The sequence below is a fragment of the Sordaria macrospora genome, chromosome 5 (assembly GCF_033870435.1).
Source record: "Sordaria macrospora chromosome 5, complete sequence".
Classification (NCBI taxonomy): domain Eukaryota; kingdom Fungi; phylum Ascomycota; class Sordariomycetes; order Sordariales; family Sordariaceae; genus Sordaria; species Sordaria macrospora.
Genome location: NC_089375.1, coordinates 1,672,100 through 1,696,699, shown reverse-complemented (window position 1 = coordinate 1,696,699; position 24,600 = coordinate 1,672,100). Strand labels below are relative to the sequence as shown.

The 24,600-nt window shown below is 53.5% G+C and overlaps 7 protein-coding genes across 7 annotated transcripts; 3 read left to right on the top strand and 4 right to left on the bottom strand.

The window, feature by feature from the left end:
* Positions 1 to 95: 95 nt before the first annotated feature.
* SMAC4_04166 (uncharacterized protein) lies at positions 96 to 2,754 on the top strand. Its single transcript, XM_066090068.1, has 2 exons — positions 96 to 1,014; positions 1,077 to 2,754. The coding sequence occupies exon 2, from the start codon at positions 1,461 to 1,463 to the stop codon at positions 2,580 to 2,582; it is 1,122 nt and encodes a 373-aa protein (XP_065947154.1). The 5' UTR covers positions 96 to 1,014; positions 1,077 to 1,460; the 3' UTR covers positions 2,583 to 2,754.
* Positions 2,755 to 3,572: 818 nt separating this feature from the next.
* Positions 3,573 to 4,298, bottom strand: SMAC4_04165 (uncharacterized protein; the record flags this gene model as incomplete). Its single annotated transcript, XM_003346685.2, has 2 exons — positions 3,573 to 3,726; positions 3,784 to 4,298. 2 exons carry the CDS (start codon positions 4,296 to 4,298, stop codon positions 3,573 to 3,575), a joined length of 669 nt encoding a protein of 222 aa, XP_003346733.2.
* Positions 4,299 to 5,769: 1,471 nt separating this feature from the next.
* Positions 5,770 to 8,296, bottom strand: SMAC4_04164 (uncharacterized protein). Its single transcript, XM_003346684.2, has 8 exons — positions 8,233 to 8,296; positions 7,959 to 8,113; positions 7,757 to 7,771; positions 7,563 to 7,648; positions 7,388 to 7,469; positions 7,300 to 7,321; positions 6,717 to 7,210; positions 5,770 to 6,654 (listed from the first exon to the last, which is right to left on the bottom strand). Exons 1-8 carry the CDS (start codon positions 8,241 to 8,243, stop codon positions 5,960 to 5,962), a joined length of 1,560 nt encoding a protein of 519 aa, XP_003346732.1. The 5' UTR covers positions 8,244 to 8,296; the 3' UTR covers positions 5,770 to 5,959.
* Positions 8,297 to 9,116: 820 nt separating this feature from the next.
* Positions 9,117 to 12,717, bottom strand: SMAC4_04163 (uncharacterized protein). Its single transcript, XM_003346683.2, has 8 exons — positions 11,903 to 12,717; positions 11,695 to 11,819; positions 11,521 to 11,620; positions 11,342 to 11,457; positions 10,583 to 11,274; positions 10,195 to 10,530; positions 9,510 to 10,140; positions 9,117 to 9,437 (listed from the first exon to the last, which is right to left on the bottom strand). The coding sequence occupies exons 1-8, from the start codon at positions 11,988 to 11,990 to the stop codon at positions 9,405 to 9,407; spliced, it is 2,121 nt and encodes a 706-aa protein (XP_003346731.1). The 5' UTR covers positions 11,991 to 12,717; the 3' UTR covers positions 9,117 to 9,404.
* A 277-nt stretch (positions 12,718 to 12,994) lies between these two features.
* SMAC4_04162 (uncharacterized protein) lies at positions 12,995 to 16,342 on the top strand. The gene is made up of 2 exons (XM_066090067.1): positions 12,995 to 14,709; positions 14,777 to 16,342. Exons 1-2 carry the CDS (start codon positions 13,904 to 13,906, stop codon positions 15,912 to 15,914), a joined length of 1,944 nt encoding a protein of 647 aa, XP_065947153.1. The 5' UTR covers positions 12,995 to 13,903; the 3' UTR covers positions 15,915 to 16,342.
* Positions 16,343 to 16,722: 380 nt separating this feature from the next.
* On the top strand, positions 16,723 to 18,159 carry SMAC4_04161 (uncharacterized protein; the record flags this gene model as incomplete). The annotated part of the gene is made up of 1 exon (XM_003346681.1): positions 16,723 to 18,159. One exon carries the CDS (start codon positions 16,723 to 16,725, stop codon positions 18,157 to 18,159), a length of 1,437 nt encoding a protein of 478 aa, XP_003346729.1.
* A 1,942-nt stretch (positions 18,160 to 20,101) lies between these two features.
* SMAC4_04160 (uncharacterized protein) lies at positions 20,102 to 24,288 on the bottom strand. Its single transcript, XM_066090066.1, has 2 exons — positions 21,362 to 24,288; positions 20,102 to 21,302 (listed from the first exon to the last, which is right to left on the bottom strand). The coding sequence occupies exons 1-2, from the start codon at positions 23,949 to 23,951 to the stop codon at positions 20,761 to 20,763; spliced, it is 3,132 nt and encodes a 1,043-aa protein (XP_065947152.1). The 5' UTR covers positions 23,952 to 24,288; the 3' UTR covers positions 20,102 to 20,760.
* Positions 24,289 to 24,600: the final 312 nt, after the last annotated feature.

Below are 24,600 nucleotides of genomic sequence, written 5' to 3'. Positions count from 1 at the left end.
GGGTGCCGCTATAATGACAGCCAAAGGACCCAAAAGCACGGAGCAACCTCCCCTGGGATGTCCCGTCATTACAGCGCCTGCCATTGTCGCTCTTTTGAACTGGCCCACCATTCCCGTTTTCCACCATCCGATTTCCTGATCGTCACATGCAGGAGGGCAACTCTTATCACAACTCTACTATTCCTTTCTTAACTTGACTTTCAATGACACTTGAGCTATGGTGATCTTCCGGCCATCGGCTCTTCAACATAGAGGGAATCATCATGGCTTCGGCAGTGCTCTTCCCCTTCGGGGTTGCCAAGCGTCCAGTGCATGCCAGACCCGATGCTCATGAATCCGAGAATGGCATAAACCGCCTGAACTTATCGATGAAGACCAACGAAAGTCCCTACTATAAAACAGTCTAGTGCCGCCCAATATTAGTTATAACCATCACCATATCTGGAAGAGAAGCTCCGGGCTTACCGACCCCACGGGGTTCGAGCGGCAACGGACCAGCTTGGCAGATTAGGAATGGCGTCCGGCTTTCACCACTCCAACATATGCAAATTAGAAGTCAGGCCAATCCATTTCCCATCTGCCTATATCCGACGAACATCCGAAGAATCATCAATCACAAGCACTCTGCTGTCTTTCTCTCCTCACGCTGATACAACTTGACTGCTAACTCCCGAGGTTGTTAAGTGTATATGTATGTGGTGTTGGCTTATTATGGACAGTGGCTCATCGGGGATCGACAACAGCCTCTCACTTACAAGAACAACCTTGCTCCGACAACGACTTACTGACGCCTCGGCTATCACCCCACCTGCATACCCTCAATAACATCAAAAGAAGCGAAGGATTCCATGGCATTATACGAGGCCGTAGCCACTCCGGGGTCCTCAGCGGGATTCCACGCCGACAAGCCATATCACTCTAAGCGACCGCACCGCAAATCCAGAAAGGGGTGTCGTACATGCAAAGCTCGCAAGGTACGTCTTCCTTGAACATTACAGAATCGATTGATTGTCCGTAAGAGAAAATGTTACCTGTCCTGTGCCATTCATCATACTGCAGACTAACACTATGCTCAGGTCAAATGTGACGAGATCCGCCCATCATGTACAGCATGTTCTCTACGCAGGGAGACATGTGTCTATCCCACGACAACCCAACTCATAACTGGCTTGTCATCGTCCAAGAACCAAACAAGCTCGCCCATCACACCAACTGACTCTTTCGGGCTTCAAGTCATTCACGAAACCTCATCCCCGGGTTCCGACGGCTCATCATCGGGCGTGATCGTCAGAGAGCCGTTATTCATCCCCAAGGACCGCACCGAAGCGGAACTCAAACTCCTATGGTTCTACAGCCAATCAACCTTCAAGTCCTTCGCCGCTGACTCCGGGCCCGTCGACACTGTGAACCATGTCCTGAAGGTGAAGCTAGTCGAACATGCCTACGCCAACCCGTTCCTGATGAACACCGTTCTAAGCTTAACCTCCCTACACCTCCAACACGTCGGCATCGACGACCTCAACGTGCCCCGCGCACAAGCTCTCGTCTACCGCGCCCGAGCTTTTGAGACCTACCGCAAAGCCATCGAAGAAGCCGACCCGTCCACCTTCCCGGCATTAGTTGCCTGCGCCTTGTTTCTCTGCGGTCTCACTTCCCAAGTCTTCCGGGACGAGGAGGACTACAAGCCGCTCTACATCATCGACTGGATAAACGTTTGGCAGGGCGTCGGGTTGATCATCCAGATGACCAGCGCCGAGATGGTCCACAACTCCGGGCTGCAAACCATCTTTTATCGGCCCTTGATCGACCTCAACGCGGCCGCCGCGCACATCCCCAACAGCCTGATCTTCATGGTCGCCTCGGTAAAAGAGGGAGACCCCGACTATCGCGACAACCCAGTTTACTACAACATCCTGCGCTACCTGGGCTCCTTGTATCAGGAACTCAAGAATGGATTTTCCGATGTCCTGTTCATGCGCATCCTTACTTTCTTCTCCTACATGCCCAAATCCTTCATCCTCCTCGCACGAAAGCGCAGGCCGCGCGCGCTCGTCATCATAGCTTACTACCTCGTCTGGTCCAAGATGGTTCCCGTGTGGTGGTTCCGCGGCGTCGATCGAGATCTTCCGCATATCATAGAAATGCTGGGACCGGAATGGGACCCCTTGCTAAGAGTGCCCAAGCAGGCCGTGGGCATCGAGGGGGGCCCGTGGACATGGATGCAAACTGCCCAGCTGTTGCTCGGTGACAAGACCTGGAGACCGCCGCAGACGATAAAATGCGAGTGGGGAGCAGGAGGGGTAGGACCAGCAGGAGCAAAAGGAGGACCGGGAGCAGTACCGCGAGGGCCACCATCACAGGCTCCAATCTTCCCGCTGGCTTGGGTGGATAATACGGGGAAACCGATGCCGAATTATTTGTTTCTGGAGGAGTATGATCCGAGGGCTGTTGTGGTGGGTGCAAGCGCAGGTCCTACGCCTTCGCCGACGCCGTCGCCTGCTCCATCTGGTGAAATTAAGGAGGAAGAGAAGGTGGTAGTTAGTCGAGCTGTGGACAGTCCTTCGGTTTTGTGCTTGAATTAGCCAAGTGTCGGTGTTTATTGAAGATAATGGTTTGGAAATTGTGTTTGGAGTTGGACCGATACCCATTTGTTTAAGCAATCGCTGTCTTTACAGTTTTTTTGAGCCTGTCTCTACGAATAGCAATAGAACATGGTTACATTTGATATATTAGTCGAAAAGTTGCGACGTCTGCATTTGATCCCCTGAACTGGCCTTCGAGAGTGTTGCAGCATCAGCCTGGTTGGCGACAAAGTGAAGTTGTAAATCCAACACAAGTCTTGGCTGTTCTATTCGTGTCGACAACAAAGCACGAAAAACAGATATCAACCTACTGGTCTGTTCAACCTCACGTCATAGTCACCACCTGGAACCCAGAAGAACGGCGGTCTTTTACAGCAAAGTTCAAGCCCTCGGTTTAGACAGAAACATCTGGAACACACATCGCAACCCGGAGTCGCACCTTCCTTCCCAGCTAAATCCCGTCTCCCGCCCAAGGCACCTAATTTCCCTAGACACGTTACTCCTTCCTTCCCAACCCTGTTAATCATCGGTACATAAGGTACTTTTTCCACTCGCCCTTCCGCCCAAAGAGGCACACAAAAAAAAAAAGCACAGCCAAAAAATGGCAGACTAGCATAGCGGTCAAGCCCGCCGGGCACACAACGTGTCGAAGGACAAACGCAGGAGAATATGCGTTCAATTCCTGCAACGACCGAAGAGATTTTCGGATTACCCAAAGACACGCTGTTATCAAAATGATAGCACGATACGGTCGTCCTCGAGAGACGAAAAGAACGACACACGAAGTCGCAGCGAAAGGCAGAAGCGCAAAGCACGCTGCCAACAAAGACCATCACGATGATCACGAAAGATCCGGAGCTCAAAAAAGAGTTCTGAAGACCACCCGAAGATGGGAAAAGCGAGCTCTCAAGCAGAGTGAAGGAAAGCAAATCTCAGACAAAATCTGAGAAGTTATAAGCCCTTATTTTTTGCCGCTTTTTTTTTTTTTGGTTATTTGCTTTTCTCATCTTTTGGGCTGTTCCTATCAGTCATCTCCGCCATCATCTCCTCCGCCATCATCTCCTCCGCCATCATCTCCTCCGCCATCATCTCCTCCGCCATCATCTCCTCCGCCATCATCTCCTCCGCCATCATCTCCTCCGCCCTTCAAAATCCTAACATTCCCGTCCGTCACCACCACTATCGCCATCACAACCCAAACCAAGCCTCACTAGCCGACAGATTCGCCGGCACACTATGTCCCACTCCCTGCGCCCAAATCCCCTCCACCCACACCACTCCCTCCTTATCCGTATACTCACTAGCCGTATACCCCTTAGCCGGATAATCCTTCCTCTCAACATTCCCCTTCGGCGCCCCATTCACCATCCCGCCCCCCTCAACCCCAGGAACTCCCAAAACATTAGTCCACTGCTTAACCTGTTCCCCGTAATTATTCGGACTAACAGTCCCGTCACTACTTCCATGCCAAATCTGCATCCTCGGTCTCGGTCTTCTTTTTCCTTCTTCATCATCTTGATAGTCATACTCAGGAAACATCTCCCTAGTCACATCCCCCCACCTCTGCGCCGTCGCCCTCGAGTTACCCCCAGAACAACTATTATTCCAGTTCGCCACCCCTCCCGAACTACTCATAAAACACCCGGCCGGAACACCAGAATACACGCTCACCGCCGAAATAAGCTGGGGGTAAGTAGCAGCCAAAACATTCGCCATCATGGCACCTGAACTTCCTCCGGTAACAAAAACTTTTTCCGTAGGGGTTCGGTATTTCTCCATAGCGTATAAAATCATGTTCGAGATGGCTTGCGAATCGCCGCCCCCTAGGTGGGTTAGGGAACTGTGGGAGGATACGTCCCAGCAGGTTCCACTGTGAGGAGAGGAGGGCCAGATAGTGATGTAACCTTTTTTGTCGGAGCCGGATGCCCAGGGGATTTTGGCGTTGCGGAAGTAGGATTGGGCGGTTGATTGGCAGGAGTGGAGGACTATAATTAGGGGTGGAGGGATGGTTTGAGTGGGAGAGTAGGCATCTGGGACGTAGATGTACCTATGTTGTGGTAACAACGGTGTTAGTTTGTAATAGTGATGATAAGGTAGCCTTAGTGGTTTATAGGCTAGGAGGTTTGGAGGCTTAGAGATGGGGAATACCTAGCTCGGGTAAGAGGGAGGGAGGTGAGATAAGGTAAGTGGACGCGAGTTGAAAAGGGGGAAAGAAAAAAGCGGAGAATAATGAGCAGGAGGAGTAGGAGGTGGGACAAGAGGAGGAGAAGGAAGAGGAGGAGGATGAGGGGGAGACAGCAAATAAAACAGGAGTTGAAGAGTCCAAGAAAAGTAGGAGAAGAACACGAAGAAGAGTCGCAGGAGTAAAGCTTCCCATCCACGTCTCCGAGTCTCTCAATCCTCACTTGTATAGATTTATAGAAGATGACTCCTCGAAGCCACCCAACCCCATAACCACCATCATCTCGTTGAAAGCCGTAGAAAGTGACAACGAAAATGGAAAACTCACATATCAACCTTGCTCGTAGCATTATTCGGATAATTAACCTTAGTCAACTGAGCTCCTAAGACCACCGAAGTAGGAAGGAGTGTCACCACCGCGGCGACGACCAACACCGTTAAGTAGTTCAGGAGATACATCTCATGATTTGTCAGAACTGCGAGTCCCCAATCGTAACACGGTTAAAAGACAGGGAAATAGGGGGAACAGGAGTCGTAGGCTCGCTCCTCTTCCACAAGTCGAGGAAGAAAAGGAGACAATGGGTTGGTCTTTATACCTACCTACCTACCTACCCTTCCTACATCGACTTCATAACAAAAGCTCAATATCCATCATGAACCACGTCTAGTTCAGCAGTCGCAAATAATCCACCAATCCACGGACAATCATGGCCACCACAGACAAATCAAGTTTTCCTAATACCGGCAGCAGTAGATTAATCTGGGGTAATGGGTGGCTCTAAATATCAGGCACTTGAACTGGATGCCGAGCACTATACATAAGAGAGCTGAGCAGACGTAGGGAGGGTGGTGAATGTCTGATCGTGGAAAGGTCCACGGAACGGCTAAAGACGAGAAGCAAATCAGCCAAGGAACGGGAATAAGAGCAAGTATAATATAAGCTCACCCAAGGACATCTCACTCGTGCTTAACATGTCACATCACATTCGCGGAACACATCAGTTGAGTTCATTCACATAATATTCGTAACAAGACCAGGAGCTTTTTATCGCGCACAAAAACAGGCAAGGTATATAGAGGAAAAAAGGAACTTCATTTGATACACAGCTCATAGGAGGAACGTCCCGAAAAACCTTTCTTTACTCTATACACAGGCCATCGTTTCCGTCCCGATTTTGAACTCCCGCATTAGACGCTTAAGCAGAGCCCTCAAGCTCAGCAAGGATCTTCTCACCCTTGGCGCGAGCAGAGGCGAAGTCACCAACCATGTAGAAGGCACCCTCGGGGAGGTCATCACCCTCACCGGCAAGAATGGCCTTGAAGGAGGCAATGGTGTCCTTAAGGTCAACGAGCTTACCCTCGATACCAGTGAAGACCTGAGCGACAGTGAAAGGCTGGCTGAGGAAACGCTGGATCTTACGGGCACGCTCGACGGTGAGCTTATCGGCCTCGGAAAGTTCGTCCATACCAAGAATGGCAATGATATCCTGGAGAGACTTGTACTCCTGGAGAATCTGCTGGACGCGGGTGGCGGTCTCGTAGTGCTCCTGACCGACGATACGGGGGTCGAGCATACGGGACTTGGAGTCGAGGGGATCGACAGCGGGGTAGATACCCAACTCGGAGATACCACGGGACAAGACAGTGGTGGCGTCCAAATGGGCGAAGGTGGTGGCGGGGGCAGGATCAGTCAAATCATCAGCAGGGACGTAGACGGCCTGGACGGAGGTAATGGAACCCTTGGTGGTGGTGGTAATGCGCTCCTGCATCTGACCCATGTCGACGGCGAGGGTGGGCTGGTAACCGACGGCAGAGGGAATACGACCGAGAAGAGCGGACACCTCGGAACCGGCCTGGGTGAAGCGGAAAATGTTGTCAATGAAGAGCAACACTATAGGTTTTGTTAGCAACGTTTTTCCCTTCAAGCGGCAAATTTTTTCCAGAGCAACATACCATCCTGACCCTCCTCATCACGGAAGTACTCGGCGATGGTGAGACCAGTAAGGGCGACACGGGCACGAGCTCCGGGGGGCTCGTTCATCTGACCGAAGACAAGAGCGACCTTGGAGTCACCATCGAGCTGAATGACGGAAGTCTCCTGCATTTCGTGGTACAGATCGTTACCCTCACGGGTACGCTCACCGACACCAGTGAAGACGGAGTAACCACCGTGGGCCTTGGCGATGTTGTTGATAAGCTCCTGAATGAAGACGGTCTTGCCGACACCGGCACCACCGAAGAGACCAATCTTTCCACCACGAGCGTAGGGGGCGAGGAGATCGACGACCTTGATACCAGTGACGAGAATCTCGGCGGTGGTAGACTGCTCAACGAACTCGGGGGCATCGGCGTGGATAGAGCGGAACTTGTCGGTCTTGATGGGACCGCGCTCGTCGATGGGGTCACCAGTGACGTTGATGATACGGCCAAGGGTGGCAGGGCCGACACTACACTTTTGCGTCAGTAAAAACAGCTCCATTCGCGATTGCTTGCCCGTCGTTTCAAGGCAAAGCTCGGAGATTTGAGGGAAACGCACGGGATGGTGATGGGAGCACCAGCTATAATATCATGTCAGCGAATCCGTGCAAAATGCCTGATATCGGGATATCAAAGAGGAAGCTTACTGTCGGAGGCCTTGGCACCACGAACGAGACCCTCAGTACCGTCCATGGCAATGCATCTCACGACGTTCTCGCCGAGATGTTGCTGCGGGGCTGGTTAGCGCATTCGCTCGGCTAAACTAATCCCGCTGATCGTGGTCCCCGGGGTTGATGAGGCCATTTTTTTGCTTCCACGTACCGAGACCTCGAGGACGAGCTTCTGGCCATTGTTCTGAGTCTCAAGGGCGTTGAGAATGGGAGGAAGCTTGTCGGTATCGAACTTGACTGTTGGGCGGGAGAGCGGGGTCAGTATACAGAGCGGGCGTCGTGACCGGACGGGCAACTGAGGCCACGGCGCGGGCGTAGTTGGATGTTGTGTTGATAATTACTGACCATCGACGACGGCACCTGTGGTGAGAAAGTAGCGCGGTTAGCAAAGCAAAGTTTTCATGAAGCCGGTATATCCCGGAGATATGTATGTTGTCGTCGACAGGTAGGGTAGGGTTGGATCCCGGCCCATGTGTGGTCGAGTCGAGGTTAGGCAACGAGGACATCGTGTCGTCGTGCCCGAGGAGGTGGGAGATGGTATGCTTACCAATGACCTGGTAGATCTTGCCATCACCAACACCGGCGGAGCTGGCGAAGCGGCTGAGGGCAGGAGCACGGAGGTTGAGGGCAGCCGGGCGGACGGCGCGACGAGACGCCGCCGCAAAGGAGGGACGGGCAGTCCGGGCGAAGGCGGAAATGCCGCTATATTGCAACAAGAGGAAGGCCAACTATCAGCTTTCCGGACGTCGAGGCTTCGGGCATCTCCAATTCGGCGTGATCCATGTCGAGAGAGAGGTGACGCGGCACACGGACTCACTCACCTCTTGAACATCTTGACGATGATTAAGCGCGACGGGATGGTGGATGTGCAGAGGAAAAGATGGCTGCTTTGAAAAGGAAAGAAACGGGTTCGAAAATCTCTCGACGAGCTTCGGTTAGAAGCTGCGGAGCTCCCAGCAAGACCACGTGATTTGCTCGGGGCCAAAAAGTGAGGGAAAAGTCGAGCAAAGTCGTCGAAAAGTGGGGAAGCTGCTCCCTCTCGGCCAATCGAGTGCTGGCAACACTCCCGTCCTTGGCCTTGCCTCACTTCCAGTTGTCGTCCACTTTTCAGGTCTTGCTCTGGAGGTTGGTTGCCATCCAATCTGGACTTCTTTGGTGGTTCAGTTGCTGCTGCAACGAACTTGCCATTCACCATCCAGACAGACCAGCCATTTCCACACTTCCGCCTTGTCTCTTGTCACTGGTTGCACATTCTCCCGGCTTTCCACTTTCAAAGTTCCTCAAGGACACCTTCGTCACTTTCCAAGACCATCTCAGTTCTGGAGCTGCCACGCCTCCAATGGGTCAGCGGAAATGGAGTTTTATGGAACTGCACTGCTGCTCCCCAGACAAACGCACGGTTTCCATTGCGGTTTTTCCCGCTCCTCCCAGCTTCGTTACTAGTTCGACAAGGACTCCCGTCGCCGCACGTCACTGGCCCATCTTCTGCAGCAAATCGAAACATCCGCCGCCCGCACTTTCGTCCCGCACTACACAAACCGCCAATTTTGATCTTTTTTTCCCCAATTGCCAGCTTGGTCGGAGTGCGCCAATCACCGTAATGTTCCGAACATCGACGTCGTCACCAACCAGAATTATCACGACCACCACTCTAACAGCAGCTAGCTTCCACACAACATGCAAATCATCACCACAATAACAACCATAACAGCAGAAGCATTTCGATGTCTTGAACTTGATGCAATTGACATTTCTCTTAGATGTCTTTCTTTAACCTTTGGATAACGACTTTTAAAACACGAAGCTTGCCGACCGATACATATAAATAAAACAAAAACAGCACTATTCGTGCCGACCGGTTTTCCCTGTCCAAATCTTCTATGGCGCACGACAATACGTACGATGCTTTCCTACGCTTGTGGCCGCCAACCCGGCCGCTGTAATTCTCGTCATCCGCATGGAACAACGGATGGAATGTCTGGTTATTCAAACCCTACTCTGAAAGGGTGGACTCGAGCGCAAGGACCTGGAAACAGCAAATTAGTCAACCATCCGGAACCAAAATGCAATGGCATGCAGCATGACGAGGGAAACTTACAATGGCTGTCCTGGTCGGGATGTACACATGGGTGCTGTTCTTGCGGTTGTTCCACGGGAGGTCGGAAGTGAAGAAGCGAGTCTGGGGATCGAGACGGTTGAAGCCACCGTGATCCTGGGTATCCGAGTCGAGAACGATGCGGTAGGTGCCCGCCTGCTCGATGCCGATGCGGTAATCGGTGTAGCTGTTGGTGTGGTGGAAGTTGAAGATGAAGACCAAGCCGGCGCGCTCAAAGACGATGACCTTGTCACCCTCGTGCTTGAGAGAGATGTAGGCCTGAGGGGCGTGCAACCAGCCGTACTTGTTCTCGCACAGGTTCATCGACCTGTCAAAGTTGTTGAGGAACTGGTAACGCAAAAGACCATCTTCCGTAAGGTTGAGCTGACGCCTGGCGTACCAGAACGAGTTCTGGTTGCCCTCACGGGGGAAGTCAAGCCACTCAGGGTGGCCGAACTCATTGCCCTCGAAGTTGAGGTAACCCTCACCTCCCAGGGAGTGGGTAAGGAGACGGATCAACTTGTGCAGGGCCATGCCGCGGTCAATGACCGGGGTCAGAGGCGTGAGGACAGACATGTTGGTGTACAACTCGGCATCGCAGAGATGCATCATGAGGGTCTTGTCACCGACGAGTCTGTTTGAGCGTTAGCACAAGTCCGAATATGTTGCCACGGGGTAGGTCACTTACGCTTGATCGTGACTCTCAGCATAAGCAATGGTCTTCTCGCCGTGACGCCGGTTTGTCAGGGTCCAGGTGATGGCACCAATGTCCCACTCCTCGTCCTTCTTCTCCTTCAAGATCTTGATCCACATGTCGGGAATGGCCATGGCGAGTCTGTAGTCGAAGCCAACACCTCCTAGGGAAAGTGGCAGGCACAGAGCCGGCATTCCTGATACATCCTCGGCAACGGTGATGACCTCGGGGTATAGTCCGTGGAGCATCTCGTTGGCGACCATAAGGTAAACAACCGCTTCCTCATCAACGTCAGGGCCGTAGTACTCGTGGTAGCCACCGGAGAAACCGCTGGGTACGGTTAGCAAATGTCACATTCATTTTTCGGGAAATGTTAACTTACGTTCCGATACCGTGATGGGTGTAGAGCATGCTCGTCACACCATCGAATCTGAAGCCATCAAAGGCGTACTCGTCCATCCAGAACCTCAGGTTGCTGAGCAAGAACCTCATAACCTCGTGATGACCGTAGTTGAAAAGCCTGCTGTCCCAGAGCTCGTGCTTGCCCTTGGCGCCACCATGGAAGTACTGGTGATCGGTACCGTCAAACTCATTCAAGCCATCAAGGACGTTCTTGGAGGCGTGACTGTGGACGACGTCGAGCAGCACAACAATGCCCAAGGCGTGGGCAGTATCCACCAACTCCTTGAGATCCTCGGGCGGGCCGTATCTGCTGCTGGCAGCGAAGAAGCTGTTCACCTGATAACCGAAACTGGCATAGTAGGCGTGCTCCATGATGGCCATGAGCTGAATGGCGTTGTATCCCAGGTTCTTGATGCGGGGAAGCATGTTCTTTGTGAACTCCTTATAAGTAGCCACCTTGCACTCCGGGGAGGAAATGCCGACGTGGGCCTCGTAGATCCTAAGGCTCTGGGGCTTCGAGGGCCGCTTGTGCTTGAATGTGTATCTTTCGGCCTGGGGAGGGTTCCAGAACCTCGCCTCGTATGCGGGCGAGACTGAGAGGTCCTGGGTGACATATTTGATCCATGCCGGCAGTCTGTCGACCCATTGGCCGTCGGGGAGTTCGAGGGTGATCTGTCAGGAGATGAAGGTTAGTACATTATGATCCAATTGGTGTGGCAGAGGTCCATCAGTTGCATACCTTGATCTTGGAGTGGTGGGGGATAGCTGGTGTCCCGGGGGCAGTGGGAGGAATTGTGATCTCGAAGACGCCGTACTCGTTCTTCTTCATGCGGTGAGCGTTCCTATCCCAGTTGTCTGATAAGTGTCAGTTACAGCTCCTGGATTCTCAACATCTTGTTCTTGGGCTATGCCACTTACTGAATTCGCCAATAAGGGATGCTTGTTTGGCGTTGGGAGCCCATTCTCTGTATGTGATGCTGCTGTCCTTGTTGACGTTCAAACCAAAGAGCTCGGTACCCTGCAGTCGTACATGTGTGTTAGCGTTTTGATAACTTCCACAGAAATTGGGACGAGGGCAGGTTTGTGACTAACCCTGCTGAACTTCTCCAAACCACCTTCTGTCTTGTTGATGGTATCGATCCAAGACTGGGCCTTGGAATAGCGTCTCTTGAGAGCATCCTGGAACGGCTCGAGCCAGGGGTCAATGCTCAAGACACCTGCATCTCTGTATCAGCTTCTGGCACCAAATTGGCAGGCACCTGGATCCCCACGAGGAATTGGGGATAGAGGAGAGACATACCGGTGCCATCCTTGGGAATGCTGGTGTTGGCAACGGTGCCGCCGCCGTTAGCCAGCGAGTTGGAGGAGTTGTCTGAGATGTCGTTCATGTTGACAGCTTTCTGTGAAGCTCTGGTTTGGTGTTAGGTGCAGAAGAGAACAGAAGCACGTCCAGAAACAAGTCTAGAAGAGTGGAGGTGAAGCGATGGGTTTTAAGCGCTTGGAAGATGGGGTGATATCAGGTACCACTCTTGTTCGCCCGTTTCTCGGAGCTTCTTTAGTAAGTGGAAAGCGGCCCAATGGATACACACTTTTGACGTTTAAGTTGAATGGGATGTCGTAGAGGAGGGGACGGGAAGGGAGAGAGCAAGTAGGTAGTAGTCAGGTAAGAGTTGGGTTGGAAGGTGCAAGCAACAGAGACTGCTCGCTTATTATAACGAGAACCCAACCACTAACTCTTAGAAGACAGTAGTGTAGCCTAAGATAAGAAAGATTGTCTCGAAGGCAAAAAAGAGATGGATGCAATGAAGACGTTGGAGGACGAAATACTACCTTGGCTTTGCTTGGGTTACGGGCAGGGGACACAACGGAAGAACCCTCTTTGTGTACTAGATCCACGATGATGACTCCAGGTCTCTTTTCTCTTTGGACGAGTCCAGCAATTCAATCAGTTGTTGGTGGTGTAGAGTTGCAGTGTTTATGCTCCTTGACGTCTAAAATATCACCGAGTGGCGGCGTGGACAAAGGAAACGAATTGATGACCGGAGGAGGGGGAGCTTCAACAGATTTGGACATTGATGAAGGAACTGTTGACTGTTTGATGAAGCACCACCCCTGGGGGAAGCTATGCTTGATTACATCATGGGCTCCTGCTGCAGGTTCAAAACCCAACTAACAAAAACCTAACCCAATCTTATTGCCTAGAGCCACCTATTTTTTTCACCTCGCCTTGTTAGCTTTTCAGTTACTGAAAAGTGCCATCCTTTCTAGCTTGCACTTTTACCCCTGATCGGGTCTCTTGTTGAGATGCTGAATGCACCATATCTGCCTTTCCAGACGCAGGGCATGTCGCAGTCAGGTCGCTTTCTGTACGCCGTCGCATGTATGTCATTTCCATTCTCTCAAAGTGGTTGGCAGTTAACCAGAAGGCGGAAGCATGGTTGGGCTTCTGGGCGTTTGTCCAGGCGTCCAAGGTCTTATCAAAATGCTGGCGAACTGGAGCTCTTCAGGTGGAGCTTCCCTTCGCTTCATGGAGGGGCCGGAGGGGCAACTGGAGGCAACTGGCGGGGCTCAGAGGTTGGCCTGAGGAGGGGAAGCTCTCCCCTTTCCGAATTTCGGGTGCTTGCTGCCAGTCAACGGCCTGACAGCAGTCGGACATTGCAAGGCAAGACCCGGTCGGCACAGGGTGCAGTTGATCCAGGCTCAAGCCATTTGCCGGCCCAGCTGTGCAGTGGCAGCAGCTGCTTCCACTTGCCAGTTGCAGGCGGACGTCCCGCCCGGGGCATGTCTCCCCCGCATCTCCAAGGAACCTCCGCATTCCGCATCATCAGAGTGCTCTCATTGAGGTGCCTGCCCGTGCGCTCCTGGACTCTGGAGGTGAGCACCCTTGCGGCCAGCCGAGCCCGGACCGTAGTCATCTCTCTTCCTACACCTCAACACACTGCACCCGACGTACACGTTAACCTCCCTTTGCTTGGACGTGATTGGCGTCGCGACGACTCTTCGTCTTCATTTCTCTGCTCTTATTGGATCGCAAACATCATCACCAGACCTTTTTGATGATGCATTGTCTGTAACTCATTGAAAGCGTCCCCTTGTTCACTTCGTTCCCATTGTCGCATCTTCGTCGCAACCTCTTTACAACGAACCGTGCCTCTACGGCAGATCGATTCCGATTCTTCCGATCCCGCTCCTCGATCCTATACCACGTCCCCGAACTGCCACCTCCCGTTGATACCTCCCGTTTCCTCAATCTGCCCTCGGCCGTGAAGAACCTGGGCATGCCTGCCACTTCGTCGTTATAATGCTGGTCCTACCAAGGGCCGTTCGCCGTGCCTCGTCCGACGTTGTGCCAATGTTCACCGCAAGAACCCTCGCATCGCAGCATCTCGCCCGACTGCGATACATATCCTATTCTTCCCGCCTTTCACTCTCTCCCCGCCGCACCCAGTCCCTCAACAACCAGGGCTTTACATCGAGCTATGATCCTAATGAGAATGGCCGAGGCCCGATATTCTCAAACAAGTCCAGCTTTGGCGTCCCCCATTTCTACCCGCGCGATCTGAAGCGGCGCGTAGATGATTACGTGGTCGGCCAGGATCGCGCAAAGAAGACAATATGCTCCGTCATCTTCAACCATTACCAGAATATTCGTCGACGCCAACATCACGAGGTCCAGGACCAGCGCCTGCGTGAAAAGTTGCAGCGACAAAGATATTCTCGAGATAATAGAGACAGAGATCTGCAGGATCGCGAAGGCTACAGTGGTAGCAGCAGCAGCAACAGGGACATACATCCTGTCGAAGGTGGGCGACGGTCACCTCTTGAACCCTGGCTTGACCCTCCCCCGAAGCCGCGGCGGCAGTGGGCTGATAAGCGCATACTTGAAGACGAGTTTCCGGGCCATCACGAGTCCGTCATGGGGACACACCGTGACCGAGACCGAGACCGCGATCGTGACCATGATATGGTTGAGGACCACCTTGAGACGACGTCTGTTGATGACTTTTACATCCCTGAGGATACCAATGCTCCTCAGCGCGTAAAGATCGACAAGAGTAACCTCTTGCTGATAGGACCAACTGGTGTGGGCAAGACGTATATCCTAGAGTGAGCGGGACTCTCCCTTCCCTTGTGCTTATGCCCCCGTGTCGCATGCTTATCTGCCATGTACTAGAACTCTGAGCAAGAAGCTCAACGTGCCCTTCACGATAAGCGACTGTAACTCCTTCACCCAGGCCGGCTATATCGGACAAGATGTGGAAGCATGTATCGAGCGCCTCCTCATCGAAGCGAACTACGACGTCAAGGCTGCCGAACACGGAATAGTTGTGCTAGATGAATTTGACAAGATTGCAAGACGGGAAACTGTCAACGGGAGGGATGTTGGCGGTGAGGGCGTCCAGCAGGCTCTCTTGAAGCTTGTCGAGGGTACTAAGGTTACCGTCAATGTTAAGGATCACCGGTCGTCAAAGCCGCCCCCGCCTCCCAACCTCAACATCTCGACACCTGGATACGGACCTGCTAGCACCACGCCGTCTATCACTCCTGGCAAAGTCGAACAATATATCGTGGACACCAGCAACATACTCTTTGTGTTTTGTGGTGCCTTTGTCGGGCTCGACAAGACTGTCCTTCGGCGGGTCGCAAAGCCATCGATAGGCTTCGGCGCTGAGGTCAGAAACCATCGCGTCTCTTCCATGTCAGGTAGTCAAGATATTCTTCCTCCCGAGCTGTACAGCCATCTACCGCACCAACCTCCGACGATGCCGGTAGACCTCTCGGGTGGAAGCCTGGCTTCATCTGGTGGCAGTGGCTTTACTCCGCTTGATCTAGCCTCGCCGGCCGATCTCCAGGCCTTTGGGTTTATCCCTGAGCTTATTGGCCGTCTACACAACATCTGCGCTCTGAGTCCTCTCTCCCTTGACGAGCTCTACCGCATCCTTACGGAACCGCGTAACAGCCTGGTAGCGCAGTACACAGCGCTCTTCGAGACCTACCCTAGCAAGCTGTACTTCACTCGCAAGGCGCTGTATGCCATTGCCGAAAAAGCGGCCAAGAACGAGACGGGCGCCAGAGGGTTAAAAATGGAGATGGAGCGTGTGCTGGCAGAGCCCATGTATGATGCGCCCATGCCATATGTGCTCATCACAGAGGGCTGTGTCAAGGGAACAGAGAAGGCCGGCTACTGGGGTAAGGACGGTAGGCTGGAGCTTGAGAGGATGATGGCGGAGGAGGATCAGAAGGGGCTTGGACAAGGACCGGTGGAAGGGGGGATGGAAAGGTTGAGGGAGGCGGGACAGAGTAGTGCATGATTTCCTGACTGGTCTCAGGGTCTTGTTATAAGTCTGACGAGGAGCCGGTATGGGCTTGTGGGTTGTCTTGTTTCTTTCACTGTCCCTTTGCTTGGAGGCGTTGGTTTGGAAGGGGTTACGGTCCACGGTACCGTCTCGCGACGGGGTGACAGAGGCACTGGACGGCATGATGTCGGGAGTACAGAACGGTTGGGACACAGTACATACGCATTCGATGGATATAGTTTAACAATGGCATAGTATAACACTTCTATTTGAGGCATAAGAGCCTTACGATATTCCATGGAGTAGTTGTTGTCGTCGTGATAACCTCCGCGGTCCGTCGTCTTCCCCGGATTACATCATACACCTTATCGGGGGACTGATAAGCGCGTATCGGCCGAAGGAGGGGAAGAAAAGTTGAGACTCGAATGGCAGAGTGGAGACTTCAACCTCGAGCAGTCAATCAGAGCTCCGCTATCGTGACCCTCTTGTCCCTGCTCTGTCATCCGAGACGGCGCTCTGGCTGAACAAACAGTCACAATCGCAAAGGTGTCGACATACCATTCACTCTCAATTGACGAGCCAGCTATTTCTCAAGCTCTTCCTGACCCCACAGCGACCGAGCATTTCCTACAGCTACCTCGCTGGACCATTCTTTCTCCAACCTCGAGATTTCCAACGCCAACCCTCGAGTCGTCGTCGAGCGCCGCTCTCCTACAAACCTACAAGCCCAAGAGTCACGAGCCTACGAGCCTACCTACTATCATCATCACCTAAACAAAACAAAACCAAGCCGCTCGACTCTACTACAAGCCCTAACCTTACAATGGCGACCGAATCCTCAACCCCGGCCACCGTCGCGACAACCGCCGAAGTCACTCCTCTCCCACCCTTCTCTCCCGACCTCTACCAACGCGCCTGGGCCTCCATCCCGCACCCTACCCTCCCTCTAATCGCCACCTGCCACCACCACTCCGTCACCGTCTTCTCGCTCTCCACGCTCTCCAAACACTCCGTCCTGACGGGCGGCCACACCCGCTCCGTGCGCACGGCTGCCTGGCAACCTCCTCGCGGCAAGGTTTCTTCTTCCAGCAAGGAAACAAAGAGGCTGAGGCTGGTCACGGGCAGCTTCGATACCACGGCTGGAGTATGGACTTGGGACCAGGGACGGAGGGAAGAGAGGCTGGAACAGGAGGTGCGACTACAGAATAAGTCTGGGGATGACAAGGATAAGGACGAGGAGGAAGAAGAAGAAGAAGAAGAAGACGAGTGGGAACTAACGCTCGTCCTAGAGGGTCACGAGAATGAAGTCAAAAGCGTCAATTACTCCCCCTCGGGCCAATACCTCGCTACATGCTCTAGAGACAAAAGCGTGTGGATCTGGGAAGATGTTGGAAATCCCAACCCATCTTCTGAAGAAGAAGGGGAGGATGAGGACGAGGACGAAGATGAATGGGAAACAGTAGCCGTACTACAAGAACACGACGGCGACGTCAAAGCCGTAGCTTGGTGTCCTGACGTTCCCGGCCGCAAGAGCAAGCACGCGCCCGCGAGAAGATACGGCGATGATGTCCTGGCGAGCGCGAGCTACGATAACACGGTGCGGCTGTGGAGGGAGGATGGCGATGGCGAGTGGGTGTGCGTTGCGGTGTTGGAGGGGCACGAGGGGACGGTGTGGGGAGTTGCGTGGGAGGGGAAGCCTAGGGAGAACGATAAGTTCCCGAGACTGTTGAGCTGGGGAGCGGATGAAGTGATTCGGGTTTGGAGTCTTAAGGAGCCGGAAGAGGAGGAGCCTGTTACAGAAGGAAGCGGTGGAAGTGGCAACAGTACCTGGGGATTCGGCGTACCAAACACCATGCGCCGATCCCTCAAGGAGGAATGGGAGTGCACGGCTGTTTTGCCAAAGGTGCATAAGGGTGATATTTACTCGGTGGCGTGGAGCACGGAGACGGGATTGTTGGCGAGTGTGGGAAGTGATGGTGTTTTGGCGCTGTATCAGGAGGCTACTACCAACACCACTACACCAGAGAAAACCGAGGACGTGGAGATGACGAACGGTGACAACGCCCCAACAACTACTGCTCCTAATGGTGGCTGGAAGGTTCTTACCACCGTCAAGAGTGCCCATGGACCCTACGAGATCAACCATATCACTTGGTGCAAGAGGTATGATGCTGGTTCGGAACGCAAGGGCGAGGAGGAGATGTTGGTCACAACGGGTGATGATGGTGTTGTTAGGCCTTGGCAGGTTAGGATACAATGAGTGACTGAGTGGTAAGGGGGGTTAGGTATTGAGGATCACAATGCGTTGAGTTAATACTGGAAGGACAGTCCCGTCAGTCTACGGACAAATGAGGTGGACATCTGAGAGAGTTGCTTAGGATAGAGGTAGAGAAGGGCAAAGTCAGCCAGAGTTGGTGTTATGATACCCCTATATAAAAATGGTATAGGACTTTTCACGCCGCCTTTCCAGACGAGGTCGTCAACGTGGAAGTGACAAGATACATGTCCATAAGTCCACCTTGCTGAGCACACCCTACCCATAACCGGGACATGACGTTCACATGCCCGTCTTTCCCTTTCCTCTTCACAATGTCCCCTGTATCCATCCAGCCGGGATCATAAACACCGACGTACAGTACACGGAAGAAAAAGTATCAGCCACACTGTTGATACAATACAGTTTCCAAATACAATATATTACTGCGTACAAAGATCTCGGTTTTGGATCGTCAGGGAAGCACGACTCAAACATGCCAAAAAGTTCCAAAGTTTCCATGTTGCTATTTCTGAAAGAGAGACAGACTCCATTCTATTCCGGGCTACCGAGAACAACTTGACTCCCTGGCAACTCCGTTCGTTTGAGTGCACTGTGAAGGTACTTCACGTTTTTTTCCTGGATTAATGAAGTTATCAGGCTGCGAAGTGCGAATACACATGCTCTGGTGTTATCGAAGGTAGCCATGAAGTTTCTCGTTGTCCTTGGTCATGACCTCTTATACAGATTTAGCAAAATAGACTAATGTCACAAGGTTATGGCGACATCAATCCTTAAGAATAGCGGTTGTATGTATATCAGTCATTCTCGATATAATAAAGCGAGATTCCATAAAATCCGGACATGGTATCATCCAAATGTTGACGGTATTCACGGAGTGATGCCATTCCCAGTTTCAATGTTGATGCCGTTCTTCCAAAGTTCCAACCCTCCCAAGTCCCGGAGGTCCAAAGCTCCAAAGCCCCAAAAGCCCCACTAGAAGCCCAGTGGATGCGAGATGTTCGCCGAAGATTCCAAGGCTTCCAAGCTTCGATGTGGCTTGACTTCTTCGGAAACTTGACTTTTTAAGAGAGCAGACCGTATTTGAATACGGTGTACATGCCATGTTCTTGACCTTGACTCTTGAGGCTATTCTCAGGTGCGTTCCTAGTTATCATACCTCTAGTACTTTACCTCTGCTGCTCACTGTATTGACCATTGTCCAATCGCCGTTCTTCCCTCTTGCATGCCCATTCGTCTGTTTTGGTCTCTGTTTTGGTCTTTGTTTTGAGTACTACATAGTATGATAGTACAGCGCTTCGTTACCGTCGACACTACCCGCTACGCTGCCCATTATCCGGCTACGTTGGCGTTGACACTACCCATTATCCGGGTGCGTTGGCGTTGGCGTTGGCTGCATTGGCGGCTTTCCGTCGATGCTGGTGCGCTCGGGCGCCCGGATCAAACTCACAAGCGTCGAACGGACTTGGCGGAGTACCGAGCGGAGTAAACAAGACAATCCCCGACATCACCGAGAAGCCGGGAGTCTGCCAAAGTGGGTGGGAGGTGGGTTCTCGGAACCACCGGGTAATCCTCGCTTCGGCCTTCCCTCGCTCGACGGAGTCGACGGTGTCAGTGTGAGCTTTCTTTCTCCACAAGATGGGGGTTTGAACCCCTCCTCCTTCTCTTGATTCTGCCACTTTTGCCTTTGTGCCAAAATTCGCAGCGAGGGAGAATGCTGGAGGTTCGTTATTGTGTTGGGAATGTGGAATTGATTGACGATACTTGGTGATACGGTACGGATGTTTGTAAGGTACGTATTGTAAGTTACACCAGCCTTCGTCGAAGCTTTCGAAGTGCAGGGGAAGAAGGGCAGGGCAATGCCAAGGGATTGAGCTTTCCTCCCGCCCTACGGGCTACCACTGCTACCCCGTTAGCGGGTATCAGTGCAGTGCAACTTCAATATAGCTGCCTTATCAGTGGCATTGGGTTGTTGAGATACGGCAACTGTATATGGAGGTAGCAGTTGGGCAGGAAGCTATGTGAACTATCTCGAGATCTCGTGTCCTTGCCAGGTCCGATCGGCGGATGGAAGGAGAGCATGGTCTCCGGGGCTACCGAACTGTGCAGTTGCTGCTCGCCCCCTCGTTGACCCCTATCCAAACCCAAACAAAACAACGGAAAGTAAATAAAGCAGGACACTTGAGATCGAATCATGGAAACTGAGATAAAGTATGAACAATCATCGAATGAATGTATTGTTTGTGCAAGGAGAGTAAATATTTGGTATCACATCCATTCATTATTTCCAAAAACCCAACAACCCAGGTATGCAGTGAACAGGAACCGAATACAGATACAATTATGAACAAGAGAAAAACACCGTGTAGTATTCGTCAGAAAAGGGAAGAGGAAGAAGGAAAAAGAATAACACCTTCCCATCCCAAAACCAATGAACACTTTCTATCCGCCCCGAAATCCCGTCCTCATGCACGCGCATACATAATACACAGACCTAGGTCTCCGCCGTGTTGGTAGTTGTTTGACTTTTGCTGCTTCCTTTTTGCTTGGCTTTCTTCATCATCGACATCCCTTGTCGCACATCCTTTACTCGCCCTTGAGCTTGCTCTGGGTAACAGAGAAAGCCATCTCGACAAGCGCCTTCTCCTCCTTGAGGTGAGAAGACTTCTTGCCAGTAGCGACAGAAGCGGAAGGAGCACGGCCAGCGTACATGACGTGCTTGCGGTCGTGGTTCTTGGTGTGGTTAAGGAGAGTCTCGAGGCGAGGCTGAGTGTAAGACCAGGGGCCGGCGTTGAGGGGCTCCTCCTGGGCCCAAACGATGGTCTTGGCGTTAGGGTACTGGTCGAGGTTCTCACGGAGCTGCTCCCAAGGGAAGGGATGGAGCTGCTCGATACGGGTGAAAGCGACGTTGTCGATCTTGTTGTCCTGGCGGTGCTTGAGGAGAGCGGCATAGACCTGACCGGTGCAGAGAATGACACGCTCAATCTCCTCAGGGGCCTTGATCTCACCAGTCTTGTGAGCAGAGTCCTCAAGGATCCAGCGGAAGTGAGCGTCGTCAGTAAACTCCCCGATGTCGGAACGAGCGACGGGGTGGCGGAGGAGGGACTTGGAGAAGAAGATGACGAGGGCTAAGTGACAAAGTTAGCATCTTGATGAGATACAGGGCGTTTTAGGCACATGAACTTACGCTTGCGGAACTGTCTCTTCATCTGGCGACGGAGGATGTGGAAGAGGTTAGCAGGAGAGGTCATGTAGGCAACCTGCATGTTGCAGTCCTGGTGCTGACGCTCAAGCTTCTCGGGAGAGGGGTAGATGCGAGGATCCTCGTTGCAAAGCTGGAGGAAACGCTCGATACGAGCGGAAGAGTGCTCGGGACCCTGGCCGTCATAACCGTGGGGGAGAGACATGACAAGGCCGGTACGCTGCATCCACTTGCTCTCGCCAGAGGCAAGGAACTGATCAATGATGACCTGAGCAGTGTTGGCGAAATCACCGAACTGGGCCTCCCACATGTTGAAGCCGTTGGGGTCCTGGAGAGAGTAACCATACTCGAAGCCGAGGATACCATACTCGGAGAGGGAAGAGTTCGAGATGACGAACTTGCCCTGGTCCTTGCTGATGTGCTGGAGAGGAGTGTAGGTGTCCTCAGTCTCCTGGTCGTGGAAGACGGCGTGGCGCTGAGAGAAGGTACCACGCTCAACATCCTGACCGGAGATACGGACGTGGTGGCCCTCGTTGACGAGCGAACCAAAGGCAAGAGCCTCAGCGGTAGCCCAGTCAATGCCCTTACCCTCAACAACAGACTTGGTGCGGTTGGTAAGGATACGCTTCAGGTTGCGATGGGGCTGGAAGCCCTCGGGAGTGCTGCCAATGACGGTACCAATGTGCTCAAGAGTCTGCTTGTTAACAGCAGTAGGGTTGTGGGGCAGAACCTCGGTAGCAAGCTCCTTGGGGCTCTTGAAGCCGTTCCAGGCGCTGGTGGTCCACTCCTTGGAGGTGGGCTGGTAGTCCTTGGACTTGGAGAAGCTCTCCTCGAGCATGCCCCAGACCCACTGCTTGTGCTCCTCGATGTCCTCCTTGGTGAAGGTACCCTCCTTGAGAAGCTGGTCAACGTAGGTGTCGATCTGAGGGTTCTTGGCGTTGATGCGCTTGTACATGAGGGGCTGAGTGAAGGAAGGCTGGTCGGTCTCGTTGTGGCCGTGCTTGCGGTAGCAGACAAGATCGATGATAACGTCCTGCTTGAACTCGGCACGCCAATCAGCAGCGAGCTGGCAGACAAAGTTGACAGCCTCGACATCGTCAGCGTTGACGTGGAAGACGGGGGCGTCGATGGCCTTGGCGATATCCGTGCAGTAGGCAGTGGAGCGGGCAAAGCGGGGGTCAGTGGTGAAACCGATCTGGTTGTTGACAACCAAGTGGATGGTACCACCGGTAGAGAAGGCGGGGAGAGAGTGGAAGCCCAAGCACTCGTAGACGATACCCTGGCCAGCGACGGCGGCATCACCGTGGAGGAGCACACCCATGGCGCTCTTGTGGTCCTTCTCGTCGTTGTTGTAGTGCTGGATGGCGCGGACCTTGCCGAGGACGACGGGGTCCTCAGCCTCGAGATGCGAGGGGTTGGCAACGAGAGAGAGCTGGACGCGCTTGCCGGAGGGGGTAGGGCGCTCGAAGTTCATGCCCAAGTGGTACTTGACGTCACCGGAACCCTCCTCATCGGCACCGGCCATACCGGCGAACTCGGAGAAGATGGCCTCGTTGGGCTTGCGGACGACGTTGGAGAGGACGTTGAGACGGCCACGATGGGGCATACCAATGACGATATCCTTGACGCCGTAGTCAACGGAGCGATCGATAAGAGCCTTCATACCGGGAACAAGGGTCTCGCAACCCTCAAGACCGAAACGCTTGTCGTTAGGGTACTTGGTGGCGAGGAAAGACTCGAAGCTGGACGACCAGATGAGGCGGTCGAGGATGCGGCGCTTCTCATCGATGGAGTACTTGAAGGGCTGGGGGATCTCGAGACGCTCACGGAGCCAGTCGCACTTCTCCCTGTCGGGAATGTGGATGAACTCAACACCGTAGGAGCCGCAGTAGATGTTCTCGCAGGCGTCGACGATCTCGCGGAGGGTCATCTTTTCACGGCCATCGCGGGCGAAACGGGGGAGAATACCGGGGCCGAGGCTGTACTCGGTGTCGAGGTCCTTCTCGGTGAAACCGTAGTATTCGGGGGTGAGCTCCTTGGGCTTGATGTTGCCGAAGCCCTTGGAGGCATCGGTGTTGCGGATGCCCAGAGGGTCGATCTTGGCCTTGTGGTGGCCACGAGCCTGGTAGGCGCGGACGAGGAGCTGGACCTTCAAGTGGTTGGTGACGTTGGCACCCTCGCCAATGCCGACGCCGGCGCCAGCAGCGATGTTGGGCACCACGTTGGCGGCACCGGGAACCAGGGTGGGAGGAGGCTGGAAGGCCTGGGAGATGGGCATGTTGCCGTTCTCCATGTTCTTGAAGTAGACCTGCCACGAGACGTGGACGCTCTTGGGGTCCTCCTTCCACTGCATGTACATCTCGTCGATATAGTTGGCGGCGCTGCCCGAGAGGAAGTTGTCGTTGGGGTCGGGAGGGCTGTGGAGAGCGCTCTCATTGCGCCTCTGCTGGGAGACGGCCATGGGACGGCGGCCGACGGCGGGCTTGAGGGTGGCCCTGGTGGTCTGGGAGACCTGGGAGAAGCATCGTTTTGAGGCACCTGCGGTCTGCAGGGCCCGGATAGAACCGCGCAACATGATGGGTGGACTGTTGTGAGAGGTGAGGGTATTAGGACGCAGAAACCGAAAGCAGACTTCAAACAGCGGGGTTTGTCTTGTACAATCTGGTAGAGGGGAGATGGGTATGCGCAAAAAGGCAAAAGGAGCGGCGGAGTAAGTCTGGGTTCTCGGTCGTCGTCGACTCGGAGAGGGGAATGGGGGAGAGAAGACGAGAGGATCGGGATTTGGGGGGAGGGGGAGGACAGACGCTGGTGTTTTTGATGTTGGTTGTCGGGAAGAAGGGGCGGGAAGGAGAAGACGGAGCGAGGCCGACAAAAGCTTGGCCGGTTAGTTTGGACGTGGAGGCGGTTTCGTGAAAAAAAAGGGCCTCACTGCGTGTCGAGTTGCTCCGTCCACTTGCCCACTGGAGTCGGTCGACCTGCGTTGAGTGCAAGAGCGAGTGCTGTGCTGTGCATCCGCTCCCCGGGCTGTCTCTGTGGAAGTGACAGAAGTAGCTCGTACAGTGGGCACCAGGGGAGATGCACGGTCCTGCGGAGGACGATGACGGCACCTGCTGAGGCTCCCCCTTGGCTCCCGCTGTTGCACCGCTACAAGTCCCCGTGGATGCTTCTCTTGGCCCATCGCTTTAACATTGTGGAGCCGGCGAACGGGGCGAGCTTGTCGATTT

Bases quoted from the DNA above. Each gene is read 5' to 3' on its own strand.
- SMAC4_04160 (XM_066090066.1), bottom strand. From the start codon at position 23,951: ATGTTGCGCGGTTCTATCCGGGCCCTGCAGACCGCAGGTGCCTCAAAA. The intron at 21,303-21,361 runs GTAAGTTCATGT...TTTGTCACTTAG, and splicing joins GAAGAGACAGTTCCGCAAGC to CCCTCGTCATCTTCTTCTCC.
- SMAC4_04162 (XM_066090067.1), top strand. From the start codon at position 13,904: ATGCTGGTCCTACCAAGGGCCGTTCGCCGTGCCTCGTCCGACGTTGTG. The intron at 14,710-14,776 runs GTGAGCGGGACT...GCCATGTACTAG, and splicing joins GGCAAGACGTATATCCTAGA to AACTCTGAGCAAGAAGCTCA.
- SMAC4_04166 (XM_066090068.1), top strand. From the start codon at position 1,461: ATGAACACCGTTCTAAGCTTAACCTCCCTACACCTCCAACACGTCGGC.
- SMAC4_04163 (XM_003346683.2), bottom strand. From the start codon at position 11,990: ATGAACGACATCTCAGACAACTCCTCCAACTCGCTGGCTAACGGCGGC. The intron at 10,531-10,582 runs GTAAGTTAACAT...AACCGTACCCAG, and splicing joins ACCCATCACGGTATCGGAAC to CGGTTTCTCCGGTGGCTACC. The intron at 10,141-10,194 runs GTAAGTGACCTA...ACGCTCAAACAG, and splicing joins GCTGAGAGTCACGATCAAGC to ACTCGTCGGTGACAAGACCC.
- SMAC4_04164 (XM_003346684.2), bottom strand. The intron at 7,211-7,299 runs GTGCGTTTCCCT...GCAAAAGTGTAG, and splicing joins GGTGCTCCCATCACCATCCC to TGTCGGCCCTGCCACCCTTG. The intron at 6,655-6,716 runs GTATGTTGCTCT...CAAAACCTATAG, and splicing joins TGATGAGGAGGGTCAGGATG to TGTTGCTCTTCATTGACAAC.